The sequence below is a fragment of the Anabrus simplex genome, chromosome 3 (assembly GCF_040414725.1).
Source record: "Anabrus simplex isolate iqAnaSimp1 chromosome 3, ASM4041472v1, whole genome shotgun sequence".
Lineage (NCBI taxonomy): Eukaryota > Metazoa > Arthropoda > Insecta > Orthoptera > Tettigoniidae > Anabrus > Anabrus simplex.
In genome coordinates, this window is record NC_090267.1 from 41,319,399 (window position 1) to 41,343,398 (window position 24,000).

General features: G+C 39.3%; 1 protein-coding gene across 1 annotated transcript in view; it reads right to left on the reverse strand.

Moving 5' to 3' along the window:
• LOC136865952 (nose resistant to fluoxetine protein 6) overlaps positions 1-24,000 on the reverse strand; it is an 87,936-nt gene that overhangs the window by 20,485 nt on the left and 43,451 nt on the right. Inside the window, exons 6-9 of the mRNA XM_067142515.2 lie at positions 20,391-20,551; positions 12,852-13,020; positions 2,861-3,054; positions 710-851 (exon numbers count right to left, since the gene is read on the reverse strand). Of these exons, the coding sequence (XP_066998616.2) occupies positions 710-851; positions 2,861-3,054; positions 12,852-13,020; positions 20,391-20,551 (666 nt within the window). The remainder of the gene's footprint in view (positions 1-709; positions 852-2,860; positions 3,055-12,851; positions 13,021-20,390; positions 20,552-24,000) is intronic.

Sequence of the window (24,000 nt, forward strand, 5' to 3'; positions counted from 1 at the left end):
ACGACATCCTGGCGGGGATTCGAACCCACATCCTTCCGGGCGAGCCGAGCACGCCTTTACCGCCTCGGCCAGGCAGCCCCTGCTATATTAAGTAGTTTCTTTAATATATTCAGACAAGTCAATACAGGATGAAATAAAATACTTATAATAGTTAAGTTTATCAACAGAGGATAGATCTATCAAACTTAAAGGACATATATCGAAAAATCACTTCACGCCTAAATACAGTTTCGGACAAAACATACTAAAATAGTTTCTTTATTCGTTTTCTTTCTGATTCAAATCCTAGCAACATCAGCTTATTTACATAATTCTTCCAGTAATGTGTTACTTGGTTCAATACCCTCAGCATATTTTGATTTTTGAAGAACATCTACACCGAATGTAATTATAAGGGCTGAAGTGAAACTCTACATTGACTCACATCAGCGCTCATATTCCTACGATGTTTTCAACACTGCGTTCTCCTCTTAAACAGTGATTTCTTTCATCAACTGCTGTAGAATATCCTGTCTCATCTAGAGTTAACTTATTTTTTACAAACTGCCGTGTTAGTTAATCGAAACGCTGTAAGGATATTTTCCTACGTTTACATAATATCTTTAGCAGGCTGTTATGAGATACTGTAACATCAGTACAGAACAAAGAAATTACCTGAAAATCAGGTACAATATTTTAAAAGATACATTTATAGTTATAGTTAATGTACCTTTGTGAACTGGATTTTGCGTCCTTTATTCCTGATATCTACGAGCACGTATCCTAAGGCAACACCCACCAAGTAGACCATGTACCTTGTCCAAACCGGCCAGTACATCAACTTCATAAAAGCCATAGGTTCCGTTGTTGATCTGAAACGAGATAAATTGCTTTCCATAGAACTAAAATTCAAAACACAAAATCATTCCGAAAATATTTACAATTAAATTTCAGCCTCCCAATGTACTGAATAAGACGTTATCTTCGGCTAATTCTCTGGACAATTCATTGTTTTCTAACTAGGCTTTAACAGTGTTTGAGATTTTCGGCATCTGGTGAGATTGTATTTATTTTTCAAGTCGAAAATGATGATCACGAGGAAAGTAATAATAATAATAATAATAATAATAATAATAATAATAATAATAATAATAATAATAATAATAATAATAATAATAATAATAATAATAATAATAATAATAATAATAATAATAATAATAATAATAAGGTTTGAATATTTAAGCAACCTCATCTTCATCTCTCTATTTTAGGCTCAGCTTCATGACTAAACTTTTAGCGCGGTGGTCTCGAGTCCTAGGTATCCCGGGTTCTATTCCCAACCAGGTCGCGAATTTTAACTTGCCTTGGTTAATTCTGAAGGCTGGAGGACTGTGTGTGTGTGTGTGTGTGTGTGTGTTGCATTCAGCATTATAATTCATCGTAGTCAAAGCCCATTCCTCACAGACGCTCACGTTTCCTATTCGTCATCAAGTCGAAAGACCTGCACCTGACACCTTCGGACGTTAGACGCCCTCATTATTATTATTATTATTATTATTATTATTATTATTATTATCATTGTTATTATTTTCATTTTACTATTATTATATCATATATTTATGGCAAAAATAAACCATGGGATCCTGGTTCACAAAGGTGGAAGGCGAACTGCAAAAACTGCGAATCACACATGAAGACATTAAGAAGCGGAATCCTGTCAAGGAGAAGGTTCAGTGGCATACTGTAAAAGAAAAAAAAAAAAAAAAAAAAAAAAAAAAAAAACAGGAAATCTGTTGAGTGAGGTGAGAAAATAAGAATACGGAAGAAGACGACATCCACTGAAATTACATAGTCTTACTTTTGTCGAAACGAAAGAAGCTCGTGGGAGTTTCCGATTGGAGAAGTTCTGACTTGACGCCTTTTGAATTAATTCTTATTTGCTCAATCTAACGATCGGTGAGCGGCGAACGTTCTTATGCACTTTTATCTCCTGATTCGTGGTTCCACTCCCACATGGGATTTAACCTTTACATCATCAATAATTTACTAATGAACTGCATTCTTGCCATGCATCTTACTCCTCAGCCCGCCAGCTTCCCATCCAAAATAAATATGTTGTGCCCGTATAAGGGTGCAATAAAACAAAGTCTTTATTTCAGCAGTACTTCCAATGACTTCATATTCACTCTTTTATTATCTTGTACCCGCGCTGAGTGGCTCAGACGATTGAGGCGCTGGCATTCTGGCGCCAACTTGGCAGGTTCAATCCTGGCTCAGTCCGATGGTATTTGATTTACTCACACGTAAGATAACTCCTGCGGGAATAATTTCCGGCACCTCGGGGTCTCCAGAAACCATAAGAGTAGTTATTGAGACGTAAATCCAATAACATTGTTATTATTAATATTATTAACGTGTAATACATGTTATAGTGTAAACCGAGACCGCGATCCTTACGTTTACCACTGGAAAGTCAATTAATAAATAAATGAATAAATAACAATAATAATAGTAATAATAATTTTAGCTCTACGTACCACTAATTACTTTTACGGTTTTCGGAAACGCCCAAGTGCCGGAATTTAGTCACGTGCCTCTAAATCTACCTACACGAGGCTGACGTATTTGAGCACCTTCAAATACCGCCTGACTGAGTCAGGATCGAACTTATCAAGTTGGCGTCAGAAGAGCAGCGCTTCAGCCACCTGAGTCTATCAGCCCGTCGATGAATAAATAAATAAATAAATAAATAAATAAATAAATAAATAAATAAATAAATAAATAAATAAATAAATAAATAAATAAATAAATAAATAAATATTACATATCTCAGGATCTTATCGTTATTTCTTATTTAAGATGCAGTATGAGTCATACTTACTGCAAAACATTGAAGAAACTACCGGAGAAGTCATGTTCATGGGAGATGACGAAATTTGTCACTAAACCGCCCACCATGAGTCCTGCCATTAGAATCCATCCATATTTGGGGAACTTCCAGAGTGGGATCAGTACTAGAGGAGACAACCAATGCAGCTGCATGTCCACCGCCAGGAACCAGCTCTGGCCCAAGCACTGGAAAGCAAAGAGCATAAAATGCATTTAGTGCAGATTTTGACTTTGACCACTCCAAAGAACAAATATGAACCGCGGAATCTTTTACACATTAAAGACGAAGTTCCTGACGTAGAATAACTTTCTTCTGAGGACCTGCTTGGTTAAGAGCGATATGAGGACAGTGTTAAAAATAGCCACATATCCCTTCAGGCAAGCAACACACTGTTGAAAACATCCTAGGGATTTGAGCTACGAATTTTAAGTAAATAAAATATAATAAAGTATGAGAATATATCGTCGCTGCCGGACAAAACCTCCTATGTGAAATATTTTCGCTTAGAAATTTGGCGGGTAAGGTTCTGTCATCTAAGGTGCAATATTGTGTGAATATTGTCAAGGCATTCTCGCTCTTCATAATGTATGTGCTGCGGGACAGTATATCTGCAAAACGATTATAACATAGGAGGTTTTGTCCCGACAACGACGATATTCTTTATTTATTCCTGAAAATTACAGTACTTTTGTTAATCATCGTTATCTGGTCGATTAGATTAGCAGCTTGATTTTTATTACCACTACGAGAGCTGAAGTGTGTCAATGCACTTTTTCACTTAAGCCCTTATAACTGCACTTGGTGTGGACATTTAAAAAAATTCAAAAAGCCTGAGGGTATTGAACAAAATTACACATTATATAAGGTATTATGTAAAAAAGTTAATTTGGCTCGGATTTGAATTCAAACTAGTAAAGAAAGAAGCCATTTTAAACTGTTTTTTCCGGATCTACATTCATGCCGAAAATGATTTTGGAAATTCGTTTATTTTTATTTTGATAGAGATATCCAAGACTCACAATTTGAAGCCATTTCGGCTCGTTTAGCCCTTCGACATTCGGCACAATTGAGGGTATTTCTTAATTTAACGTTTTTCGTTATTTAGTGACCCTACTTTATGTTTTCAACAATAAAGTATGAGTATGAATTGGCTTTTTCAGTTATCTATTTCTGTACTTAAATACTGTTACCATAAATATTAATTACCTATTTTCGTTTTGTTCTTCTTCCGATTAGCCCGCTGCTGTTGGGTCTCTGGTGCGAATTTTGTCACACATGTCGAATTGGTCCTATTTTGCCCTGTATGTGGCAGAAAGTGTTCATTATTACGTTTTCTTGCAGTGGTGAGTCTGGAGAAGAGTATGTAGTGACAAACAACAATGCCCACTCCCCGAGTCGGAGAAATTAATCAAACTCAATTAAAATCCCTGACTTGGCCGGGAATCGAATGCCAAACTCTCTCAACTGAAAGCCCAAACATTGAACATTCAGCTAGCCAGTCGGACACAAATATAATAATTGTATATTGGAGTAAAATTGTGTCGCACACTTATCTTAAGCGGACATTTTACACGTTCCAGGACACTGGGTTTACACAGGGCTTTGTTATCATTTCCCTTTACATCATTCCGCAAACATCAGTGAATAGTTATGGATTCGGTGAATATGACTTTTTGTTGTTTTTCCCATTTTTATATCAAGAAAATGATGGGATTGCACCACTACCTGCCCAATCCTAGCCATTTTCAAAGAAATCTGAGCTCTTCCCTCAGTTGGACAGATTCGCTGATCGAGCCAGGGCAAGGAAGGTAGCATTCTATGGTCATGTGGCAGAATGTCCTTCCAACTGGCTGACCAACCACCTGTGGCAAAAAAAGTCCGTACTCGTGGCAGAGATACATATTCTGAAGACAGTCTATGATGTTTCGGAAAAAGACACAGGAAGAGAAGGCAATCCCTAGTCTGAAGAACGAGAAAGAAAGAAAGAAAGAAAGAAAGAAAGAAAGAAAGAAAGAAAGAAAGAAAGAAAGAAGGGAACTACACCGGGGAGAGATTAGACAGTACTGGGCAAAGATCAAAGCTAAAACTTTGATCAAGCGTATTCCCAAGCAGCTCTAATTTAAAGGAAAAAGGAAGTGGAATTCGAAGTGTAGCAATGTACAAAACAGTCCAACCTGCTCTAACGGACACATTTATTAAGCGGACACCTCCTTATACGGACATTTTTTCACGGAACTGATTTTATTTTTATATAAGACACGTGTTAAATAAGTCTCATTTAAGCGGACACATTGAATTCCGTACAGCGGACATCGCGATGTGTGTCGGCCACTTATCTTAAACGGACATTTTACACGTTCCAGGAGATTGCGTATACACAGGGCTCTGTCATCCTTTCTCTTAACATAATTCTGAAAACATATGTACATTCCTCTTGAAATTTTGTACAAATTTGAGTCCAAGGAAAACAATGATACGTACATAGGAATGCTGCAGTAGGGTTGCCTCCTCTTCTAAATCAGTGTGCATTCTGAAAAATATAGTTGTCCGGGAATATGCGACAGACTATTTACTGACAAGTTAACAAGGGATTTTCCCACCCTGCTTGAATCATTTTATTTCTAACCTAGATTGTAACCGATAAGGTCGAAGTCAAGTCAGTTCAGTTAAACTTGACAAGGAAAAGACTTTAATGTGCTGAATGTTGAGACAGAAATACCGTAGAATTTCAATCGGCAAGTGAACATGAGTGGGAGGGACATTGCGGAATATGAGTGGTTCAAATGTGTTCTAGCAAAGAAACTGTGATTGAGTGGACCAATGTTACAAGGAAAAGCACGAGCAATCGAAAAATGTCTGAAAGTTGAGGTTAATTGAATAAAGAATGTGTGTGTCAAGCTGAGAATATCGCGGTAAAGAAATATGTCCTAAATTTGTACACCCAGCTTTATGATTACTTCCCCAAGCTGTAATTAATATAAAGGCTGTAAAATCACTTGTAATATCTCCCAGGCAAATATTTAGTTAGAAAGTATTTATAATATTCAAAATAAGGTAGATCTTCTTTGCCTTTGAAATGTTCGATGAATTATTTTACAGACTTGTTGTAAGGGACATTTTTCCATGGAACCAACGGTATCTGCCGAGGGAGGTTTGACTGTATTAACAAATACTGACTGTCAACCGTCTCCGTATTAACTTAATGAAACACTCCGACTACGCTTCGTACTACTTGTTCATATTACCACTACACTCTCAATCATTGACAAGCTTACGCAATGTAAACAATACTCTACATACAGTATATACGCATCATTTAAGTGATTTGATACAATCTGAGGATGTTCTTCTAGAACGAAACATGCGATTCTTTGTTGAATGGAGTGGATATTTTACTGGCATGTTATACTGTCATAATTTATATTGAAATTGTGTTTTTAACAGGCTGGAAAGATTTTAAGCTACTTTTACCTAAGCCAAAACTGGAAAATATGGCTTCCTTCTTAACAAGAGATTTCCCAGTTGTTATTTAATTGCCACTTAGAAATTATTTTTGAAATTGGTATAAGGATTGGAGAAGGAAACGAATACTGAAAAGTCGTACGTGTTCGGCAAATCAGTAGCGTCAGTTGGTTGTTTATTGATCACGTTTTCCCGTATTTGAACCAAAAGGATCATAAAACAAAAATATTGAAATGATTTGAAATTGAATTTATTTGGGGAAGGAGTACTGAGGCCAACAAATTAAGACAAACATGAAAAAATGCGTGCAAATTCATACGTAAAAGAATGGTACAACAACCATTGGCATTTTTCAACAGAATTGGGGCAATTCATATGGAGAAGACACAATAAGATATTCCAATTACTGTGTTTCTATCGGTTCCATTTCCCAACATAACACACGTGTGCGGAACAACTGAAGGTAGTTTCTTTTTCGCGGTGGCATCGGTAGTCACCGCATTTTCAAAAGCAAATTTTGATACTACTTTTGCACCTGCAAATTCTAGGCTCGCCATCTGCTTGAAAACTGCATCAGCAGAAATAATGTAAACACACTCTCTGAGACCAACATAATTATTACTGTCCGAGTTGAAGCAAAAGAAGTGACTCATCAGAGCGCCTGGTCTTGTTTTAATGCTAAACTCCGTGCGTCAGATGCAATTTGTGCGCGTGGCTTTTGCATTTTTACCATATTAAAACTATATCCCGTGCCACGTAACATTAGTACCACGGGTCACCACTTGATCGCAAACATCTACGCACGGAATGACCGTCCTTTGTTCACTTTCCGTGGACAACGTGATCGAGTGGTACACAAGGCTACCAATGTCTACTTACGAAATAAGATAATCACTAAATGACCTCATCCCCTTCTTTCTCACCACGCGGACAGTATGCGCCGCAGCCATAAACAAAATTATCTCATGACAGAGGATGGCCAAGGGCGACAGTGCTAGTGGTGAAAAACTCAACTAATTTTACCACTTTTTTCTTGCCGGCTGGTGGGTCTCTGTACCAGTGTTGTCATCGCAGGACGAATAGCAGCTCATTCTATGTGGTCTAGTAGTGAAAAGCTCTACTAATTTACCAGATTTTTCTTGCCGACTGGTGGGTCTCTGTACCATAAGCTCAACTAATTTACCACATGTTTCTGCCGGCTGGTGGGTCCAGGAACCAGAGTTGTCATGGCAGGACGAATAGCAGCTCATTCTACGTGGGATAGTGGTGAAAGACCGAATTTAAAAGCTTATACTGTGGACAAAATTTCAAATTTCTCTGGGTAGCTACCGCCTCCAGATGCATTTTACGTTAGCCAATAGCAATGATAGGACCTGCTTAGCCGAGGCGGTGGCAAAAGCGTACTCGTTTCACCCGGAAGAACATGGGCTCGATTCCTCGTCAGGAAGTCGAAAAATTTAAGAGACGAGATTTCCACTTCGGGAAATGCGCATGGGTAAAGATGCTGGACACAGAGCTAACCACTCTACCCCACCGAAATTACGGAGAGCGAGATAATGGACATAATATGTCCATGTATGTATGTATGTATGTATGTATCTATGCATGTATGTATCTATGCATGTATGTATGTATGTTCCAGCATAGCTCTGAGCCAAAACTGATACAAGCATAGTTCCTATCTGGAAAAAATACCTTGGGACTAAGAGACCCCTAGCGCCCTAGAGTAGGAGGGTGAAATTCAAAAATGGCCGAAAATGACAGACATTTGTGTGTAATCCATAACTTCCGGGGAGGCTGAAACGAACGGTGACAGTTTGCATGCCGTTTACGACAAATTTCAGTCGCAATCGTTGGCGGGGATTGGGCGGCGAGTAGGGGTGGGACGGGGTTAAGAAAAGGAAGTGTCCCAAGTGACCGAGTTTAAGGACGTATGTGTGTTGTAGTATACATCTCAACCAAACTTGGTTTTTCCACACATGACTTACTATCTGAAAGAAATTACTATAGGGGTAAGATATACCTAGATACCCTAGGGGAGGGAGTAAATTATAGAAAATACAGAAAGTGCGGCGAAATATTAATAATACGACAAATTTTATATAGTCCATAGCTTCCGGGGTGGCTGATGTGAACAATGACACTCCGTATGACGTTGAGGTCCATATTCAGCCCCATCAACATGGAGATGAGAAGGGCTGTAAAAGGAAATCTCCAAAATGGCCGAAATCGCTGATGTATGTGTGTTTCTTCCAGCATAGCCCTCAAACAAATTTGGTACAAATATAACGTACTATCTGAAAATAATACTGTTGGGGTTGAACACACCTAGCCCTCTAAGGGGAGGGGCTGAAATATAAATATAAATGAAAATGACTTTTTAATTTATCTCGAATACGTTGTTTACGAGGTCGCTGAATTGAACTGTGACACTCTGGATGTTTAAGTGACACTGCTGGCGCAATCAGTATGGACGTTGAGAAGGGGTGAAAATGAATATAAAAATAACCGAGATTATGGATGTACTGTTTGTAGTTATGTTCTAGAATAACTCTCAACGAAGCTTGGTACACACATGACTTACCATCTGAAAAAAAAGGACTGTGGGGAAAGGCAGGTGATGATGTGTAATCATAATGGAAAATAACCGATATTAATGTCGAATCCATTGTTTATGTGTCGCTGGGTCGAATTGTAACGTTCTGCATTCAGAAAGTGATGGAATCAACTAGAGGGAAGAATATTTTGGATGTGATGCTGGTTAAACAAGATGAGCTCTATAGAGAAACCGAAGTAATGGATGGTATTAGTGATCATGAAGCTGTTTTTATCGTAGTTCAAAATAAATGTGATAGAAAGGCAGGTATTAAAAGTAGGACAATTAGGCAGTACCATATGGCAGATAAAGTAGGCATGAGGCAGTTTCTAAAAAGTAACTATGATCGGTAGAAAACGGTAAATAAAAATGTAAACAGACTCTGGGATGGGTTTAAAGCAATTGTTGAGGACTGTGAAAACAGGTTTGTACATTTAAAGGTGGTAAGGAATGGTAAAACCCCACCTTATTATAATAGAGAAATAAAGAGGCTAAGAAGGAGGTGCAGATTGGAAAGATATAGATTTAGGAATGGCTGTGGAAGTAATGAGAAATTGAAGGAACTTATTAGGAAATTGAATCTAGCAAAGAAGGCAGCTAAGGATAACGTGATGACAAGCATAATTGGCAGTCATACTAATTTTAGTGAAAAATGGAAGGGTATGTATAGGTATTTTAAGACAGAAACAGGTTACAAGAAGAACATTGCAGGAATAATTAATGAACAAGGGGAGTGTGTATCTGAGGATATTCAGAAGGCAGAAATATTCAATCAGCATTATGTAAAGATTGTTGGTTACAAGGATAATGTCCAGATAAAGGAGGAGGCTAATGCTAAACAAGTATTAAAATTTACATATTATAACAATGACATTTACAATAAGATAAACAATTTGGAAACTAGAAAAACGGCTGAATCGACAAGTTTCTGGGGATATACTGAAGACAACGGATTGGGATATAGTACCGTATATGAAGTACTTATTTGATTATTGTTTGGTTGAAGGAGCTATACCATATGAATGGAGAGTTGCTACAGTAGCCCCTGTGTATAAAGGAAAGGGTGATAGACATAAAGCTGAAAATTACAGGCCAGTAAGTTTGACATGCATTGCATGTAAGCTTTGGGAATGCATTCTTTCTGATTATATTAGACATGTTAGCGAAATTAATAACTGGTTCGATAGAAGGCAGTTCGTTTTTAGGAAAGGTTATTCCACTGAAGCTCAACGTGTAGGATTCCAGTCCGATATAGCAGATATCTTGGTTTCAGGAGGTCAAAGTTCCGTATCGCGATTGACCTGTCTAAAGCATATGATAGGGTTGATCATGGGAGACTACTGGAAAAAATGAGTGATTGCAATTGGACTAGACAAAAGAGTGACTGAATGGGTTGCTATATTTCTAGAAAGTAGATCTTAGGGAATTAGAGTAGGTGAAGCTCTATCTGACCCTGTAATAATTAAGAGGGGAATTCCTCAACAGTATTATTGGACCTTTATATTTTCTTATATACATAAATGACACGAGTAAAGAAGTGGAATCTGAGGTAAGGCGTTTTTGAGGATGATGTTATTCTGTATAGGGTAATAAATAAATTTCAGGATTGTGAGCAACTGCAACGTGACCTCGATAATGTTGTGAGATGGACAGCAGGCAATGGTGTGTTGATAAACGAGTTTAAAAGTCAGGTTGTGAGTTTCACAAATAGGAAAAGTCCTCTCAGTTTTAATTACTGCGTTGATGGGGTGAAAGTTCCTTTTGGGGATCATTGTAAGTATCTAGGTGTTAATATAATGAAAGATCTTCATTGGGGTAATCACATAAATGGGATTGTAAATAAAGGGTACAGATCTCTGCACATGGTTATGAGGGTGTTTAGGGGTTGTAGTAAGGCTGTAAGGAAGAGGGCATATAAGTCTCTGGTAAGACCCCAACTAGAGTATGGTTCCAGTGCATGGGACCCTCACCAGGATTACTGATTCAAGAACTGGAAAAAATCCAAAGAAATGCAGCTCGATTTGTTCTGGGTGATTTCCGACAAAAGAGTAGCGTTACAAAAATGTTGCAATGTTTGGGTTGGGAAGAATTGGGAGAAAGAATACGAGCTGCTCGACTAAGTGGTATGTTTCGAGCTGTCAGCGGAGAGATGGCGTGGAATGACATTAGTAGACGAATAAGTTTTGAGTGGCGTCTTTAAAAGTAGGAAATATCCCAATATGAAGATAAAGTTGTAATTCAAGAAGACAAATTGGGGCAAATATTCATTTATAGGAAGGGGAGTTAGGGATTGGAATAACTTACCGAGGGAGATGTTCAATAAATTTCCAATTTGTTTGAAATCATTTAAGAAAAGGCTAGGCAAGCAACAGATAGGGAATCTGCGAACTGGGCGACTGCTCTAAATGCAGATTAGTATTGATTGATTTATTGATTGATTGTTTAAGTCCACACTCAGTCTCCACTGAGACGGGTTATCGAGGATAACGCTGAATCCTCTGCTTTTGAGGGTCGCAAGTCTGATTGATGACAATATCAATGGCAGTTGATATCTTGTACATCATATGTATGGCGCGAGTGGTAAATACATATGGTTGCCGCTTTTCAAATTTTTGAAGGGATAAAATATTTCCCAGTTAATTCGCGCTTCCACAAGAACAACGTTTTGCTAGAAAATTAAATAATATAAAACTTGAAACCAAACACATCTCAGTATCTCTAAAACTACATAATAAATAGTAAAATCAACTTCTCAAACAGGAGTTCTATAAAAATTCTTTTTAAACATAAGTAACTGGTAATACAAATCTTAAATGTAAATATTCAAAGCCTATCCGGGAAACGCCGAGTACTACAGCTAGTAATGTTATGTTATTTTTACCATTAACATTAACACACCCAAGCACACATACCTCATACGATGTCAATACTGTGTGTCTTATTCATAGTGCTCTTTGGTACTTCACGTGAAGTGCGTTACTATTGCCATTTAAAACCAAGAGAAGCAAGCGGGGAACACTGCAGTGGCCTCAAGGAGTATTGTTCTTCTATTATTTTATTTGTTTTACCACTGTCACTTTTACGAATTTACGGAAGTTTATATGCCTGCATAAAGTAAGTAAAAATGCGAGGCTAGCGTTTTTCAAATGACACTTTTATTTCTATCCCACATATAATATGTTGTCATTATTACCACGAGGTTTGTTTAGAAGTCTTTACAATTTTCAAAGAAAATGAAACTTAATATATTTTAGTAAATGTGTTTTTATTTTGTGAGCCTTCTTAATCCGCTTACCCTCCACGGTTGGCTTTTTCTTCGAAATTAAAAGGGAGATGATGCCTCTACCGCCTCAAGGGCAGTGTCCTGGAGCGTGAGACTTTTGATCGGGGGAATACAACAGGGGAGGAGTACTAGTATCTCAACAAGGCGGTCTCACCTGCTGCGCTGAACATCGGCCTTGTGGGGGATGTGAAGATTGGAAGGGATAGACAATGAGGGAAGGAAGCAGTCGTGGCTTTAGTTTAGGCACGGTATCATCCCGCAATTTGCCTGGAGGAGAAACATCTTAGAAGAAGTCTGATGTGGAAGTCAAACCCCCTCCCTTTTCTATGCAGTTGACCGCTAGCGGCTGAGTGAACCCCGTTCCGACACTAGTACCACTTTTAAAATTTCGTAGCAGAGGCGGGAATCGATCCCGGGCCTCCGGGGATGGCAGTTAATAACACTCACCACTACACCACAGTGGCAGACGTGAGCTTTCACTTAAAAAAATGAGTAAATATTTCTTTAGCTTCCAAGTGAAAACGCGTGCACCAGGGGCTAAGTGTACGGTAGTTATACCTATGGAACAATTAATACTATTTCTCGATTTTCACTTTGGGGTGGTAATGAGTTAACTAGTGTTTTTGCCAAGGGCTACTCACCTGTGTAGGAAGTTTCACATAGTTTTGAACGTAGAGCAAGTTAGCCCACCATTTCTCCTCACAGGCAGATATTTCAGGGTTGTACAGAGTATCCCAGACTGGACCGGAACCAGTGTACCTCCACAAAGTGACCGCTAGCATTATCATAATAGCGAAGGCAGGAGTCAGTCTGAAATACCAAAGGGAAGTTCTTAAATACTAAAATATTTTTGGTATTTCAATGCACACACATAATTTTCAGCATGAGGTGGGGGGTCTGGGGTGGAATTTTTAATTGAAAGCAGTGAAGGGAATAATGATTATTTTATGGGGCAGTAAAACATGTTAACTATCCACCATTAGGAGAAGCTGCAACTGTAATATTAGAAAATATTGACAATTTTAAATATGCAAGATTTGTTTTGTTTAAAATGCCGGGATGAGTGTTTCAGATAGTTGAGGCGCTGGCCTTGTGACCCCAGCTAGCACGTTCAAACCTGGCTCAGCGCGGTGGTATGTGAAGGTGCTCAAGTACGTCAGCCATGACTGGCACGTAAAAGAACTCCTGACGGACTAAATTCCAGTACCTCGGCGTCTCCGAAACCATAAGAGTAGTTAGTGGGACGAAAAGCCAATAAAATTATTATTATTATTATTATTATTATTATTATTATTATTATTATCATTATTTCCTTGACACGGCATAAGCCCAAAAGCCTATACAGTATCATGCCTATAAGTACGGGCAGTGAAAGCATCAATGGCAACAAGTTTCTTTTTTTTTTTCACTGACAAAGAACTGTTCGTTATCAATTAAAATTACCGCATTACTCAAAGTCATGCCTAAAATTAACTTCCCTATACAACCTGAATTAATCATTCTCACGAGTTATTCAGATCCTTTATTGAGTAAGATATTTTGTGATATTAAACTGATCCATATTCCTATATAAAGTAGCAATGATCATCCATATTAACCCATGTATGCGATAATTACTGCGTTAGAATGCAACTCTTCAGAAGAAATCCTAAGTTAACGTCTAAGTGAATGAATATCCTTTGATGAATGAATCCTACCATAATATTCCACGAAGGTTAAAATACGTCACCATTACCGTACTATATGGATTCTCGACAACATATAATGTTATTCAGTCATGAATATATATGATCCTAATTTGCTTCAATCATCACATTTTTCAGTTAAAATATTCTATTTCCATCTTTTATTTTATCGTAGCACATATCTCCATCCAGTTCATTTTTCATTTCTTTCATATAACAGCATTACACCTTCTTCATTACTCATTTCAAATCATATCTCTTCTAATTACTCTAAACGCTTCACATATCAACCTCTCTTGATGCACAGTTAATATTATCCTCGTATATTCTTAAACCATTGGACCAGTATCTTCTTTCATCATATCAACATTTCTTCTGCTGTTGTTTCCATATCTTGTGTTGCCCTAACTTATTATGACAACGTAACACCTATATGCTTCATCTACATATGTCACCTATTAACATATCACTTGGATTCTTTCTTTCGCTTCTGGAATTATTTTATGGCTCGTTCATGCTCTGCTGTCGTTAGAGATCACGCAAAGAAACCTTAAAAGAAACATAATTATACGGTATATTAGAAGGCTTTTATATGATTAACATGCAACAGCTGATTTCAAAATTATATTTTATCTTTGTAATTGGGCAAGACCCGGTAACGATGGCTTTCTAAAAGATGGGAGGCAGGCTATCTGGATAAACCGGAGCTTAACCAAGCTGGACCAACATCCCAGATGGCGTCTACATAGCCTGCCATGCAGCAGGACAATTACTCACGACAGAAAGAAGATAAGTTTCCTAAACACGTCTTACTATTAACATCATAAAGTATTCTATAAACTTATTCACTATGTTTAATTTCGTTGTGGTTAATCGCGTTTACTCCAACTCGACTGAATTTCACTTCCGCAATAGTGGAATTGCAAAGTATGGGTGGATAGTCAGACATTGTTACCTAGCAACTGTGTAGGCCATGTTGTTAGGTATGGATGGATGGCCAGACAGTGTTACCTAAGCAACCGTGCAGCCCGTTATGATTGTAAGGTATAGATGCATGGCCAGACAATGTTACCTAGGAAATGTGCAGGCTATGATGTAAGGTATAGGTGGACGGCCACACAGGGTTAAAGATCAGTTTCTCTTGCCATGAACGGTAGAGTTCAATACCTTGCATCACAACCTGCACAGTTCCTAGGTAACACTGTCTGGCCATCCAGCCATACCTTACATCATAGCTTGCACGATTGCTAAGTAACACTGTGTGGCCATCCTTCTATACCTTACATCATAGCCTGCACAGTTGCTAGGTATCATTGTCTGGCCATCCGTCCCTACCTTACATCATAATCCATACAGTTGCTAAGTAACATTGTCAGGTCATCCATCCTTACCTAACACCACAGCCTGCACAGTTGCTATGTAACACTTTCTGGCCATCCATCCATACCTAATATCACAGACTGCACGGTTGCTAGGTAACACTGTCAGGCCATCCATCTATAACTTACACCACAGCCTGCGGGGCTGTCATATATCATTTAACGCAGCAGTAACGTAGCGTCAGAGTATTGAATTGAAGACATGCCCGGAAATAAAAGGGTAATCCACACGTATTTAAAATGGAGAAAATTTGAGGTTTGTGAATGAGGCTGAAAGAAATATAAGACATTATCTTCCTTCATTTTTGTAAAAGTAAAGTTCAAGCAGACAGTAAAATTTATCATATCTTATCACCCAAGACAAGATATTATCAATAAACAAAGAGATACTTTACATTAAACTTCAAACCTTTACACACCTATCACAAATGGTAATGAAAAAATATTTTTTTAATATCTCGAAAGTAATCATTACATCTTTCATTTACCCTCCTTTTAACATTTTATAATTTGTCTATTGCATTTCTCAAATAGTATAACAGCATCTTTTCCTGGAAATTTATGGTTAAAGGTGTCATGGAACAATAATCAGTGCTATGATTAAAAAAATGGTTCATCAGGAATAGTCTCGGATTATGGAAAAGTTTTAAGGTTTTGTTAGTATTCATGATAAACTGGAGGAATATCCATCAGTTCCTGTAAATCCTTCAGTTTTGCAGGATTTATAGCTCTTGGACCATGATATTTGAGGGGAAATGTCTCACAACTAAGTGAATGTGTACAAGGTAATTTTTTTCTAATATCCACAGATTCATAACTTTCAATTTCACCATAGCTGTACTTAAAAAAAGAGCTTAAACGGTTGGTTTTTAGTTACTTCCAAACAAGTAATCTTTTGACAAGATTCTCTCACTATTCTTGTTTGGACTTTATCGAGAAGAGATATTGCTGTGATAAACATACCAGTTGTCATTCTGACAACACTGAAAGGATTTTTAACTAGTTTTCTAAACTAACTCCATCAATTGATTAGGAACATAAATATAAGACAGTTGCCTCTTTTTTCTCAATGAGACCAAAGTCCCGGTCACATGGTAAAACCGGGAAAGTTGGCCGTGCGGTTAGGGGCACGCAGCTGTGAACTTGCATCCGGGAGATGGTGTGTTCGAACCATATTCTCGGCAGTCCTGAAGATGGTTTTCTGTGTTTTCCCATTTTCACACCAGGCAAACGCTGGGACTGTAAATTAATTAACGCCATGTGCACTTCCTTCCCACTCCTAGCCTTTTCCTATCCCATCGTCACCATAAGACCTATATGTGTAGGTGTGACGTAAAACAAATTCTAAAAAAATCACATGGTAAAATGTATGTCCGGGTACCAAATAATTATTGGACTGAGCAGGAAAACTGTTGGTGTGAGCTCGAGCAAATGCCAGGTTTTCATCGCTGCATTTACTTGGACGATTTCTGTTACGTCCTCTTTTGTCCACTTTTAATAAGTAAATAATGAATGTAGTACTTAATAAAAGATTGGGTTGTATTGTAAACCACTGCAAAATTTCCAGTAATGGGAACTGACTGCTTTAACTACTGGTACATAATAAAAGTAAAACATGCAAGCTTACCGAAGATGTCAGTTGCAGCAGTGGGTTAGCCCGTTTTTGACATTAAAGATAGATCAAATCCAGAAACGCAAGAACATTCGCCTTTTGTATGTAAGCTAATATGATCCCTGGAGGATAGCCGAATATCACAAAAGATAGCTCTTGTATCCGACAACAGATAGCAGCGCGTAACTCGAATATTTTAATTTTGAGGGTTAACCCGTTTTTCCGGGCATGTCTTCAATTCACAAAAGGCGCGAATTCGAGCTGAGTGTTTTGGGGAGCAAGGCTCTCAGCGACGGATGTGGCGTAGGAAGTGAACGAGAAAGAATATAGCAGATAAATGATGGCGATACTCGGATGCTGTTCAGGAAACTACATCTACCACCCTGCTAAGAATTAAAGCGGCAAGAACCAGGCCTGACACGTTTGGAAATCAGGGCCATATCTACTCTCCTGGAAGGATTTCAGAGGAATTAAAACCACAGTTATACTTTTCATAATTTACTGAATGACATGATGTGCCTTCAGATGTTATTGAGCATTGTTTCTCGTTATACAATATTCGCGCGAATACCGTGGGAACCAAACGACTCGCTACACAAAGAACTCAAGTGTGTACGTGGGTGAAGTCCCTTGTGTGGCGTCACCGGCTGTCCTAATAAATAGAGGGAGATGTGTGGGGAGGGGCTCATTCAATTCTAACATTTTCTTCAGTGCGGTCGCGTGTGTGTCTGTCCGTCAGGTGACTGCGCCGTGAACTTACCAATAGAACAAAGCCTCCGTCACAGGAGATGAATAGGTGAACAGTGTGCAATTCGAGATAGGAGTGTAACTAAAGCCTGAACTAGAACGGGAAGTTGCAGACTTCTAACACACGTTCGTTTGCGGTTAAGTACTGGGCATTCCCAAAGTATATTATGGCTAGCTATGCCACAACTTTAGCCTAAACGTAAAGACAGACAGTCTAATAAAGTTCGTGTGCGGTTGAACACGATGCATTTACTATGTACATTTCGGCTAGCTAGGCCGGAATCTTTGCCTTGACGTAAAAGTCTGACTTCTAACATAAGTTCGTGTGAGGTTGAGTACTAGGAGTAGTATAATTGGATGGTTCTGCCGCCTCCTCCTCCTACCGCGGGAAATTTGAATTTTGGCGGGAAATTTAAATGTTGGCGCGAGATTTGAATTTGTAAACAAAGCCACGTGCTTTTTGACAGATGTCATCGACAACAACGCGTCACTAACCTCACTGCTGCCATCTTGACGGGCCTAAACCTCAGTGGTACCAACTTAACCTAACTAGCGCGAGATTTGAATTTGTAAACAAAGCCACGTGCTTTTTGACAGCCACGTGCTTTTTGACAGACAACAACGCATCGCTAACCTCACTGCTGCCATTTTGACGGGCCTAAACCTCAGTAGTACCAACTTAACCTAACTAGCGCGAGATTTGAATAGGTAAACAAATCCACGTGTTTTTGACAGCCACGTGCTTTTTTACAGACAACAACGTATCGCAAACCTCAGTGCAGCCATCTTGACAGACCTAAACCTTAGTGGTACCAACTTAACCTCACTAGCGCGAGATTTGAATCGGTAAACAAATCCACGTGCTTTTTTGACAGCTGTCATCCGCCATCTTTAATCAAGAGAGCGCCGTGCTGCACTCTATGTGGTGGCGGCAAAGTCGAAGTGCTTTACAAACTCACGTGCTTTTGTCATCCGCCATCTTTAATCCAGAGAGGACCGTGCTGCCCTCTTTGTGGCGGTGACAAATTCCACGTGCTCTTGTTTGGGTCTCGCATTCAGGTATATGTGTAGTTACAACCCTTATATGAGGGAACTAATGTTAGGTTTAATTGATAAAATCTGCGAAGAATTTCAGTTCCTAGCATCATAAGTTTCGAACGTTGTTGCCAAGGCGTTTCTCGTGAAAAACCTGTCCAAACTTAGCACCAAATTAATTAAAGTACTAAAGCAACTGTCACACGGACTCCGTAAAGATTAATAGTTCTGTTGCCACCTCATGGCCAGTGACTTGAATTTGTATTTATGTACTGTACGCATTTGTGTTATTTGGGTTTCTTTTCATTTTAGTTCATGCTTTCATTTATAAAATCTAGCTTATGTAATCTCGTTCCTCATTTACTCACACAACAACGTTTCCTGTCTTGTTAGATCTTTAAAATCCTCTTTTTTTACTGGATCTAGTCACCGAACCTTCCATGCGCTCGCCGATGACCTAGCCAGGTGGGGAGGAGACAGGAACGATAGGTAAGTTTGCCACTCTCTGTACCCAACCATCTTGATTTTATTTTCCCACGTGTCTTTACGGTACAGTATCATTGGATTCACTAATTTGTTGAAGTTACACTCAAAATTTGCATGAAAATTTGTACACATGGACACAAATAATAACTGAATGCGTTTCCTCCTTGAAAACTTGAACATTGTAATTTAATATTATACAGGACTCGCTGATGTTAAAATTGTTAATTATTCTCAATAATAAATTACACACAATAATCTGCACTAGTCAAATTGACCATATTCAGTGTCATATTACACGCACTGCTACACATATTTTTTAAAAACTTTTCAAACAAATTGGAACTTTGCATTTGCGACACAAGTAGCTAGGTTTTTATGCCTTTTTGAAGGACAAAATTGATATATCTTCCTTGCATCTGTCGGCAGTTTGTCCTCCTGGCCCAGATATTCATGGAGATGTACTTCAGCTCCTACAACTCGATTGACAAAAGAAGACAGCTCTCGTGGAAAGCGTTCATTCATCATTCTTCATCGCAGTGCTGGTTCAATCAGTTGTTTCACGAGAGTTTTTCAGCTAAGTACAGTTCTTTAATTGAAGGACTTGTGAGCAGTATATGTGCTGATAACACTCGTATGAAGGACACAACCATGGACCAGCGCTTTGTACGGCGGCTTGTAAAGCATTCGGCGCTCTTATCATCTACGATTTCAATACCAACTTTTGGTATCAGGCTGTTACTTAAAACTTTTCCATTTCCATGTCGCCTTTTCTGTCATTAACAGATACGGAAGATACGGAAAACAATTACACGCAATGAACGGGAAACAAATGCTCAGCCCGTCACTGACTTACACACTCACAGTCGTGCGGTCCTCCGAACGTCGCTTTAACAATTCGAGAGATAACACAGCACCTCAAACACTGACCGACATTAGACTGAGAATGAGGAAGCTACTGAGATGGGCAAATCTCCAAGGCAAATAGTGTTCCTTGAATTATGGGTGCAAAATGCAGTGCGATCCCAGGGACCAAACGACTGTAGTCAAGCGTTAATATTGTTGATATTATTTGAGGCTGCTCCTTCATATTTATTTAGTTCCTAAAATATAATTTCATATCCAAAACTGATTTCAGTGATACCTTGTCAGTTTGTACAACCTCTAGCATAGATAAAGCGAGTAAAACTGATTCACTATAATGGACTAAGCGTTTGAAGTTTTGAATTTCTCACCCACCTGATGTATCTGTGCAGATAATACAGAGGAAGGTTAAAGGAGTTCGTCTTGGGCACCTGCCGGAAGAAAACGTAAGCAGCTAGCAGCCCACTTAAAAGGAAGAACGTATCCACAGAGAGATGACCGCTGGTGACAAACAGGTACTTCCACTTTGATGTTAACTGAAACAGAAAAATTCACTCCACTATACACCTAATCTACATAAAAGCCTAAGTTACACTTAGTGACAAAAGGAAATCCAGAAGTACCAATATGGACATATTAGGAGCCGACTCAATGCTTTCCAACTGCATTTTTTCTGTGAGTTGGCAGCGTGTTCATAACAGGAGCTAAGTTTAGTTGCATCATGAGGTTTTTGCTGTATGAAAGTCTCAGTTGCCCTCTTCCTTTCTTTCCAAGTACCTCTTTTGGCATGATGTTATAAATAAAACTCTTGTCTACCATACATTTTCACTTCCTTGTTCTATATTTCTGTCTTTCTTTCTTCCTTTAATTCATAATCAGTTTACTCTCCAGGGTTGGTTTTTCTCTCAGAAATAACGAGGAATCCCACCTCCTCCGCCTCAAGGGCAGTGTCCTGCAGGGTGAGACTTTGGGTCTGGGGATAAAACTCGGAAGGATGACCAGTACCTCACTCAGGCGGTCTCACCTGTTATGCTGAGCAGTGTACTTGTAGGGGTGTTGAGAAGATTGGAAGGGACAGAAAAGGAGGAGGGAATAAAGTGGCCGTGGCCTTAAGTTAGGTACCATCCCAGCATTTATCTGGAGGAGGATTGGGAGACTATGGAAGCCCACTTCGGGGATGGCTGAGGAGGGAATCGAATCGCCCACTGTTCAGCTGACCATCCGAGGCTGAGTGGATCTCGTACAGTCCTTTTTTCAAATTTTGTGGCAAAGCCTGGAATGGAACTTGGGCCTCCGCGTTTGGCAGCTAATAGCACTAACCACCACACCACGGAGGCGGAATATTTTATATTTCACAGATTAACTTCTTTTTTCATTTACTTCTCTGAGAAAAATGTTCTTTTTCTTTCCGTTTACAAAACCACATCGCAGTTGCTTTTAGCCTCCCCCTTTATTGCTTTCCCAGGGTCCATGTTAGAACACACAACATATGACAGTTTATAAACATTCATCGGCAGGTGAGGCAACCACGCTCATTGTGAAGGTTCCGATCGACATCATATGATGCGTCAAAAAATATTCAAACTCATAACATCTGCGCATGGACCCTTCAGTACAGAACAGAGACATACAAAACATAGCTCTGGGAGTAAGAGCTTAATGCTCCAAAGTCATATTCCCACTGTTCACTCACGCACTTGTCACTCTCCTATTGTTTCTTTAGCTTTAAGCTCCTTTCAGACGATCCACTGCTTTCAACTCCACTCCACTCCACTCCACTCCACTCCACTCCACTCCACTCCACTCCACTCCACTCCACTCCACTCCACTCCACTCCACTCCACTCCACTCCACTCCACTCCACTCCACTCCACTCCACTCCACTCCACTCCACTCCACTACACCAGAGGTCTAGAAAGGAGGCCGAGACACTTCGGGTGTCGCCACCTCCCTCAATTCTCGCCAACAGCAGGCCACTGTCATCTGGCTTGAAGTCTCTTCAACGCTTGGCGACTGGTAGCTCACTAAATCAGATTACTGTAGTACATTCAGACGGTCAACATTGTGTGCGCCACAAGTTGAAATTTTTGTCTCGAAATGTCGATGGAATAAATTTTCTCATGTTTGTGTCCTGACGCTGTAAACTTGCTTCAAGGATTGGCAACAGTTCATCAAACGAATTCCCAGACATACGAAGCTAATTAAAGTTTTTTTGATCGCTGGTGCGTACATCTAGAAGAAAATGATCAGCTCCTTGTTCTAGGCTATATGAATTAAATAGTGTGACCCAATTACTCCTAGTACTCCTCTATTACCCCATTCCTCTTTTTGTAAGAATATAAATCCCAAGGATAACGTTCGCGTCCATGTTCCAAAGTCAAACTGAGACGCAAAAGATGTGGTGGGGACTAGAAGTTGCAGGAAGTGGACAACAAGAACAAAACAGAGTGTCTGATAAGTGAAGTGGCGTGGAAAGGGGTGGATCGTGTAAAATAGACCTAAACCTCGTACTTAAAAATGTGCCTCCTGTAATGAAACTTAAGGTAACTATGTATAATTATGCATTAACACCTCGCCTGACAAGTGGTAGCTATCACGTGCGGTCTGCACAGAATGATCCAAAATCCAATGATACTTTCTAATTCGTCTCCAGAATTATTTAAAATATTTATATGAACTGTGCCTCCTGAATATATTCTATGATATAACTTTACGTTTCGTCTGTTGACAGTACAAGTTAGAAGTGCTGTCTCTTGTAATTAACAGAGAGGGCTGCCTTCGGTAATGTGCCGTAACCTGGAGGCGAGGACTGTTGTCAAGTGATATCTGATCATCTTTAGCGACAGACCTAGGTTTTAACTGATATTGATGGTGGTATTGAGAACGGAGGATATTTTATACTAAGGTTATTTTGCGAAATACAGCTTTTGTGAAGTAAAGAGTCACAGTACTTGAAGTCAGATTACTCCTGGTTGTGTTTCGGGGTTACGGAGGGATCAACGGTACATATAGCCACTTCAGCTCAGATACTGACAAATAGAACCAAACAGGCAAAGTCACCATAGCTCAATAGGAAATGCATCGTTTGGGAAATCAGAATGTTGTAGGTTCAGTTCCCACAGGTGCCCGATTGGTCAGCTTTCTCTGTACTTAACATCAGTTCGGATTTTATTACAGGCGTACTATCCTGTTAAGGACCCGAAAGCCTTGCAAGGGACCGACTACAAGAATGAAACAACATCTAAACTATTTAACAAACATATTTCAAGTTGATCGAATTTGATAATAGTACATTACGCAACAAGCCTATAATGGCAATAATTAAGACACAAGTAAGTTTACAAAACGAGCGAAGGAATAATAATAATGTTATTTGTTTTACGTCCCACTAACTACTCTTTTACGGTTTTCGGAGACGCCGAGGTGCCGAAATTTAGTCCCGCAGGAGTTCTTTTACGTGTCAGTAAATATACCGACACGAGACTGACAAAACGAGCGAAGGGACTTCTATAACTTCCGTACGCGTGTCTTAATTACCATTATAGGCGAGTTGCATATGACTGTTTATGCTCGACGAAAAATATAACTGTATTTTTTAAATATTCATTCTTTTCTGTCGAGATGTCGCTTGACAGCTGAGTTAACTCAATAGGCACAGAGCGCATGCGCTGGGTTATTGATTTTCCGTGACTGGATCAGAGACCTTCACAATATCACTTTCTTACTAGTGGCTTTACTTCGCACCGACACAGATAGGTCATGTGGCGACGATGGGATAGGAAAGGCCTAGTAGTTGGCAGGAAGCGGTCGTGGACTTAATTAAGGTACAACCCCAGCATTTTTCCTGGTGTGAAAATGGGTAACCACGGAAAACCATCTTCAGGGCTGCCGACAGTGGGATTCGAACCAAGTATCTCCCGAATGCAAGCTCACAGCCGCGCGCCCCTAACCGCACGGCCAAGCCCGGTCCACAATATCATATGTT